The sequence below is a fragment of the Sapajus apella genome, unplaced genomic scaffold (assembly GCF_009761245.1).
Source record: "Sapajus apella isolate SASKATOON/1434 unplaced genomic scaffold, GSC_monkey_1.0 scaffold4, whole genome shotgun sequence".
Lineage (NCBI taxonomy): Eukaryota > Metazoa > Chordata > Mammalia > Primates > Cebidae > Sapajus > Sapajus apella.
The window spans coordinates 56,411,235-56,419,792 of record NW_022436944.1 but is presented as its reverse complement, the minus strand read 5'-3'; the positions used below and the strand labels follow the sequence as shown (position 1 = coordinate 56,419,792).

Genomic DNA, 8,558 nt, shown 5'->3' with positions numbered 1-8,558 from the left:
TTTCCTTCTGTTTCCCTCATGTTTGCCACTATGCAAAAGTATTCAAGGTAGAAGTAATTAAAGACAACCCAAATGTTTTACCTTTCTTTATGAAAGTGGTCCTACTTGGCAGGCTCTTGGTAAAATATGTGTTTTGAATGTTTTTGGTGTAATTAAAATTTACCTTGAGCTTGCCTTACTGTTTTACCTAAATATATTTGTCAAGTAGGTTTAGAGAAGTACTATCAGGTATGGTAACCACTTGTAGGTAATTAAATTTAAATTGACTAAAATTAAATAGAATTTAAAATTTGGTTTCTCAGTTGCATTTCAAGTGCTCAGTAGCTCAATAGCCACATGTGGCTAGTGGCTACTACATTAGTGCAAATATAGAACGTTTTCATGGTCACAGAAAGTTCTATTGGACAGCGCTTATTTAAGGTATAGTTTATATATTATGCTATATAGCTTACTATATATGCTATAGTAACTATAGTTATTCTCTGTCTAAATTAACTGACCCATATGGAGGTTTATATTTTATTCTGTAGTTTTCTGAAGTCTTTTTCGGCCAGTTTTTGAAATGGAGCTAAAAAGAAAAGCTGTTTAAATATAGAGGTATTTCATATCAATACTTAATAAGGTATTTTAATTTATAATTTTTTTATTAATAGAAGGGGCATAATTGAAAGTATGAATTCATCTGTCTTTGCTGCATCTTTAATGGGCTGTGCTCTTTAGATGAGGTTTTTGAAAATGCTCTTGTGGCCAGGTGCAGCGGGTCACACCTGTAATCCCAGTGCTTTGGGAAGCTGAGGCAGGCAGATCACCTGAGGTCAGGAGTTCGAGACCAGCCTGGCCAACATGGTGAAATCCCATCTCTACTAAAAATAAAAAATCAGCCAGGTGTGGTAGCACGCGACATAGTATAGTCCCAGCACATGTATAGCCCCAGCACTTGGAGGCTGAGGCAGAAGAATTGCTTGAACATGGGAGGCTGAGACAGAAGAATTACTTGAACCCGGGAAGCAGAGGTTGAAGTGAGCTGAGATAGCGCCACTGCACTCCCGCCCGGGGGAGAAAAGGAAAAATGGGCGCCCAAAAAAAAAAAAAAAAAAAAAGAAAAGAAAATGCTCTTGTCTGATAGATGGAATGCGAAAAAGGCTAGAATAAAGGGAAGATTAGATATTAAACCATATATTTACCCTAGTACCCCAAATAATATTGAAAGGAGCATGTTGAGTTAACTCATCTTTATAGTAAAGGTTTTTTAAACTAACCAAACTAAGTAACCTAGACCTGATTTAATAAGCTGTACCCACCCTGCTAGGCTAACACACATGCCCTCAAAACTTTTGTGGTATCACTTGATAAAGAAAGGGAAGAAATTTTCTTGGCTTCTTGCAGACTACATATGTCTGTTGCATAACAAAAAAATGTAAGAGGCTGAGGCCGGCCAATCCCTTGAGGTCAGGAATTCGAGACCAGTCTGGTCAACATGGCAAAACCCTATCTCTGCTAAAAAATACAAAAATTAGCTGGGTGTGGTGGTGAGTGCCTGTAGTCCCAGCTACTCAGAAGGCTGAAGCACAAGAATCGCTTGAAACCGGGAGCCTGAGGTTGGGATGAGCCAAGATCATGCCACTGCACTGCAGCCTGGGCGACAGAGCGAGACTCTCATAAAAATGATGACAACAACAAAAAATGTAAATCAGTGATGAATTCCTAAAGATCAGAATACATGATTAGAAACTGAATCATAGTAGTGCTTATAAACAGACTTCACAACAGATTTGGTCAAGGGCATCAGTCACAGCAGATGTCAACCAGGGAGTTTTGAGGCACCGATTTGTTTTGCAAAATACAGCATTGATAAGCTATGAACCCAGTTGGTCAGTAAGGTTTAGATTTTCAGTCAGTGCAAATTACTTAATACTTTGGACTTGGAAATTTTGAAATATGAGAAATTCCTTACTGTTTTGGGTGATTAGGTTCTAGGGACTAGCCATTTTTATTTAACATGACTCAGGCCTTAATACTCCATTGCTAATAGCTAAATGTGGAAAAGTTTAGAATTACATTTAATTTAGTCAACTGTTAGGCTGCAGTCATATTTTAAAAATAATCTGCTTATGGCATTACTTGAGATAACTTGACCAACTCTAAAATATTTATGTAATTATTTCTAAGCATAAATAGTTTTTCATATTAACAACACACAGGCTCTATTTCACTTAGTTCTTTCCTAGTTAGAATGGTGAAAGAAAAAAAAAAGAAATCTTTACAGTAAGTGCAAAATTATAACCCAAGTATTTTTAGAACCATAAATTGTCTTCTTAAAATACATTGGTGATAATGTAAACCCTTCTTCCTGCCTGCATAAACCGATGATCACAATGAAAAAAATAGATTAATGTCTTTTTTTAATGCTGAATTCAACTTCTCTTTGTTAAGTATACTTGCATATTTTTATCTTGGTATATTAAACTCTCTTGGTCTTATACAGACCATTCCAATTGGTCTGACATACATACTCCTGATAAAATAAGAACATTGCCAAGATTATTTCTACTTTCTTTCCAACTAAAGAATGTGGCTGCCCCAAAGATAAGTTGTCCAAACCCGTCTGCTCTCAGGAGTTGTTGCTGTGCTGTTAACTGACTGCTCTTTGCTCAGTTGTTCTGACAAAGTTCAGTGATTAACTCTCCATGTACTTTCTCCTTTCCCAGGAAGATTCGGAAAGGGCCAGGTATTCCCACCGGTCCAGTCACCATCGTCCTTATCTGGTTTGTAATAACCTATAAACTTGCGTCTAATACTTTTCCTCATTAGCTTAATGCAGTCACTCACAAACTTTTACTGTGTTTATTTCTATTTTTATCAGGGAGTTGAGGATGCATTGTCCATTCGAAGTCTTGGCAGTCATAGGGTTGGTATTTTAACTTGTCTAAACAATACAAAGCTTACGTGTGAGCTTTCTTCAATTCTGTTGCCTAAACAATCTGGCAATATTAATGTGTTTCTTTGCCTTTTTTAAAAAAAGTATAAAATATTGGCAAAGACCTTTCATTGGAAAATGATGCTTTCTTTCAAATTATTATCATAAGTAAATCAGCTCTAAAATCATGAATATTTTAATCTATTAACATGGGATCTAGTCTCTTTTTCTATAGAGGGACCTTTGATTTTGGAAATGTATCACAAAATAATTAAGATTGATCTTGTAGGATAACATTTGTTTGGTTCTAAGTTCATGCTTTTCCTACTTTCATGTCTTAGAAAATGACAATATATTAAATGAGAAATAGTTTTGGGCTTGGATAATTAATTATAATTATGTGGAAAATTTGAACAACTGATTTGAAAAATTCCCTGAATATGTACATGCTTTGACATTTTGATTAACATTTTATAGAATGTCCCAGGTTTTTTTGCATGGATTGTTATGTCAGGAGAAAGGAGAAGTTGCTCCTTAAAAACCCTCATATTATGCCAAGACCCTAATTTCTCTCTTAAAGAAGTATACTTTAAACCTTAAAGCAGCACTTTTAATTTGCACATTGATAATGCTGTATGTATATATTTTTTCCATTTTGTTAAAATTTTTTTTTAAATTTCAATAGCTTTTAGTGTGCAAGTGCATTTTGGTAATGATACTGTATGTACGCCTCCATGTAGTTTTTTAATCACTAAAATGATCTTTCATGTTAAGGTCTATGTTTGTTTTCCCCAACTGTAATTTTCCTTCCACCTTGTATAAATGATAAAAGTAGACTCTAAAAAACTGAGTATGCTTTGGCATATTAGTTATTGACATGTTTATATTCATAAATAAGTTCTCCAGGCTGGTTATTTTTCTTGAATGTAATATACTATCTTTTTAGAAAACGAGTTATTAAATCAGGAATATTTTAATTATAAAACTTTAGATTTTAAGAATATTAACAGATATTTACAGAAATCTAAGATAATTGGCAGCCTAGAAATGATTTTAGAGGAGAAAAATTTTAATAGTGAATCCATCATACTTCTCCCTAGAGATATAGTACTTTGTTTTTTTTCTCTTTAAGTATTTTGAAAAGGCCGGGCATGGTGGTTCATGCCTATAATCCCAGCACTTTGAGAGGCTGAGGTGGGCAGATCACCTGAGATCCAGAGTTCCAGACCAACCTGGCCAACATGGCAAAACCCCCATCTCTACTGAAAAATACAAAAAAAGTAGCTGGGTGTAGTAGCTCACGCCTGTAATCTCAGCTACTTGGGAGTCTGAGGCATGAGAATTGCCTGAACCTGGGAGGCAGAGATTGCAGTGAGCCAAGATCATGCCACTGCACTCCAGCCTGGGTAACAGAGTGAGACTGTCTCAAAATAAAAATAAAATAAATATTTTGTAAAGAATCACAGGGAGTCAATCAATAAGAGCTTTTAAAGTTGAGTCTCAAAGGTTATGAAAATAATCCCCTTCTTGTATTTAATTTATGGCTTTTTCCTTTGCTTTTCATTTTAATGTTCATAGTATTTACAGACAGTTGTTATCAAGCTGGTTATTTGTAAATTTGAATGTGACCTTAGGGAAACTTGATTATATACTTGTTTAAATTAAGGGTAAAACCAACAAAATTTGAACATTTGGGGGCCTTTAAAACAAATATGCAAACAAAAAAGAAATCTGCAGTTAAACTGATAATGACTGTTTACCCAGAATGTATATAAACAAATCAGGTTGATTTTATTTTTATGGCATTTGTATCATTAAACAAATTTAAGATATAACTCCAGTATTTAATTTTATTATGTTAATTTCAAAAACTTATTACTATGAGATAGAATAAAACTCTGAGTATTTAAAAAAGTCAATGTGTAAATGTAAAAATTAATAAGAATTTTACCTCCTAGAGGAGATTCTTGTACATTACTGTCTGTGAGTGTACATCTAACACAGTTTAAATGTTTAGACTTCCCTGGAAACAAGTCTGAAAGCTCACTACTAATATAATTTAAAATAAATGTAATTAAGATAAAACTTTTTCTCTTTTACCTAAATAATATTTATTAAGAGTTCTAAGTTTTCACCAGATTATTTGCTTTTAAAATAACTTCTCCTTTAGGTTGAATATGCTAGACAACTTTTTTCCTCTGTAGAAATAAATGTGATGGCCTAAAACCCTGATCTAAATTTCCTTACAATTTGCTATATAATTTTGGAGTTCTGCATATCTCAGCCAGTTATTTTTAAAAACTTAAGGCCATGTACTAAGAGGTCTAATACTTTTTGAACATAGTATTTGATGTGTGAACATTAGCATTACCTGAATGTGAGGTGAATATAGTGGTCTTATGCTGCATTCTTAGGACTTTTGATTTCTCCTTTTGTCCAATTAACTTTCATTTACAATGTTGTTGAAAGGTGGCTTACCAGAAGCTATCTGGGCTGGAAATATTGGTGTCAGTGCTATAGACATTATGTATAAAAATAAAAGCAGCAAAGGTAGTTCAAGAGTGTGATTGGTAGGATGGGGGAGGGAGGATTAAAACAAAGTTATAAATTTAGAATTGAAACAACCGATGTCTATTAGTTTTGTATAATGATTAGATTATTAATAGTGCAGAACGTTAATAGCTGCTTGGTCACTGCTTTATACATTGAAATATAAGAAGACAATAAGGTAGAGATCCAAAATTAGAAAAGGAAGTGATCTTGGCCAGGCACAGTGGCTCATGCTTTCATCCCAGCAGCAGAATCATCTAGGAGTTTGAGATCAGCCTGGGCAGTGTAGTGAGACCATGTCTCTACTAAACATAAATAAATTAAAATAAATAAATAGCTGGGTGTGGTGTTGCATGTCTTTGGTCCCAGCTAGTTGGGAGGCTGAGGTGGGAGGGTTGCTTGAGCTGCCCAGGAGGTAGAGACTGTGGCAAGCCTTGATTGTGCCACAGCATAAAAACGAAGAAAAAGTGATCTCGATTGAATCAGAGCAGTGGGGATACATCACCTTTTCTCATTGGTGGCTGTTTTTACTATTGCATGTATTTAGTTATTGTTTATATACCAGTGGCCTTGGTATAATTTTAATGAATTTAATTTTTAAAGTATACTTACAGTTGTGTTTTATCATTTACTGTTGCACTGTTTAACTCCATTGAAGAACCCATTGAAGGATGTAACTGGGACACTTTGGAGCAGAGCCAGTATTCCCAAAAGGAAAGATCCCATGGTGTGTAGCCCAGGAAAATGTGTGGTATTAGTATTATGAATTCACTTTTGACTTTCAGTGTCCTGAATATTTGAGTAATAGGTATATTCTAATAGAAATTGATACTTGACGAACTTTGCTTGCTGTATGTACTTTCTTTCTAATTTGTTTCCTAAAGAAAACTTTCAGGCAAGTTTGACAGTTAAAAAAATTTTATTTAAAAGATTAAAATAGCAAATTGGGAAATTTTTTTAAATCTTTAAGTTAAAAAAATTCTTTTTCTTTATGGTAATGGCACCAAAAATTTGGAGATGAGCCCTTACTATTTTCAATTTTACTTCCTTTGATGAATCTTTTTTTTTTTTTTTTTTTTTTAACAAAACAATATAAATACCAACTTATACTTATTGGGTGATTCTTTTTGTTTGCCCAATGTAGTAGCAATTGGTATGTCCAAATTATTGATTTCCCTACTTGATATATTTAACTTTTTTTTTTTTTTTAAGCCAGCCGAATTCTGCATTATATTTTGGAAAAGGAAAATTGAAACAGGTTAATTTCAATTTAGCTTGTTAAATCCTATGCCTGTTTAAAATGCCACTGGCGCTACAGAGAAGTTGATGAGAGTAGACAGCTACTCTTTTTTATAAATTTACCTGATTGGAGGATGGAATAGCTTTTATCTGCTAGAATATGTGACTTGAGTAATATGTGTTTTGTTCATGGAAAATTTTTTTTTAACAAAAGAGTTAGCTATTTTGTTAATTTAGAAATTTTTATAGAGGAGGAACTTTGTTTTTGGGGAAGTGTCACTCCATGGTAAGTGACATTTTACCACTACACAGTTTAAAAAGTGCATACTATCATGCATTATAGAAAATTTTGTAACAAGGTTTTGTTACACATGCAATAATAACATTTTTTATTGCTTGTATTTTCTCTCAGTTTCAGGGTAATATAAGAAAAGCAAGCAGGGGCAGATATTTTGCTCCAATAAAATTGGTATTTATTACAATAACATTTTCAATGAATTTATGCCAGTGGTAAAATGGTACCACTTAGTCCTATACTTATGAAATTTATTTTTTGAGGTTTCTGCAATGTCTTTTGTAAATGACCATTTAATTAGACATGAAAGGAAGGACTTTATTCTGACTAAACTATTATTTTAATGTCTTATTAGAACTAGATTATATAATTTGCTTTCCTAATATATTTTAAGCTTTTTAAAAATTGTGATCTCTACAACAAGAAATACATTTTACACCATAAATCAGTATGCACATGAAGATTCATGCATGTGGATTTGTACATATATATATAAATATAGAGAATACATTATTGAAACAAGTTTCACAAAATAATATTTGCACTTACTTGACACAACACCCTCTAATATTTGCTCTTCTAGTTTAGTTTTTAAGATGCTGGTTGAGGGCAGGTCACAGTGGCTCATGCTTGTAATGCCAGCACTTTGGAAGGCTGATATTGGAGGATTGCTTGAGCCCATGAGTTTGAGACCAACCTGGGCAACATAGCGAGACCCCATCTCCTAAAATTAAAAAAAAAAAAAAAAAAATTAGCTGAGTGTGGTGGCACGTGCCTGTAGTTCCAGCTATTTCAGAGGCTGAGGTGGGGGGATCACTTGAACGCAGGAGTTCGATGTTGCAGCGAGCTAAGATAATTATAGCCACTGCACTCCAGCCTGGGCAAAAGAGAGAGACCCTGTCTCAAAAAAAGCTGGTTTTAACCTACTAAGTTGATTTTATAAACTACTGATGAGTTCCAATCTATCCTTAGGAAAACGTTACTTTAAATTGGGTTTTTGAATAGTATTCCTTACAATTTTAAATTTTAGTGTAAGAGTTAGAAAAGAAAGATATTTTTTACCAAACAATTAGTATTTAAACTACCTGAGGAACTTGCTCATTGCTTTTATTTGTTTTATATATTGACTTTCTGGGTAGATAGCTTAAAAAATATAAACTAGTGGGCCGGGCACGGTGGTTCAAGCCTGTAATCCCAGCACTGTGGGAGGCCGAGGCGGGTGGATCACGAGGTCAACAGTATTTTGTACTAAAAATACAAAAAATTAGCTGGGCATGGTGGCGCGTGCCTGTAATCCCAGCGACTGAGGAGGCTGGGGCAGGAGAATTGCCTGAACCCAGAAGGCGGAGGTCGCTGTGAGCCGAGATTGTGCTATTTCACTCCATCCTGGGTGACAGAGCAAGACTCTGTCTCAAAAATAAATAAATAAATTTTTTTTTTTTTGAGGAAGGACGTTTTTAGGTGTTTGTCCACAAGCAGATCCAAAGGAATGCTCCCCATCTTGGTGCTGCATTTGTTCTTTTGTAAGCTTGACTATGCTAGTTATGTGCACTTGCC

At 34.3% G+C, this 8,558-nt stretch overlaps 1 protein-coding gene across 30 annotated transcripts in view; it reads left to right on the top strand.

Annotated features, from left to right (window-relative positions):
- The window catches only part of LRRFIP2 (LRR binding FLII interacting protein 2), a 131,647-nt gene that overhangs the window by 59,400 nt on the left and 63,689 nt on the right, over positions 1–8,558 (top strand). For 17 of the 30 annotated variants that reach the window (XM_032270115.1, XM_032270122.1, XM_032269965.1 and 14 more), the window contains 3 exons: positions 2,709–2,765; positions 2,864–2,908; positions 6,126–6,194. The exons of 7 other annotated variants lie outside the window; for them this stretch is intronic. In XM_032270115.1, coding sequence (XP_032126006.1) covers positions 2,709–2,765; positions 2,864–2,908; positions 6,126–6,194 — 171 coding nt within the window. The remainder of the gene's footprint in view (positions 1–2,708; positions 2,766–2,863; positions 2,909–6,125; positions 6,195–8,558) is intronic. 6 more of the 30 variants (XM_032270059.1, XM_032270075.1, XM_032270051.1 and 3 more) reach the window with 3 other exon arrangements.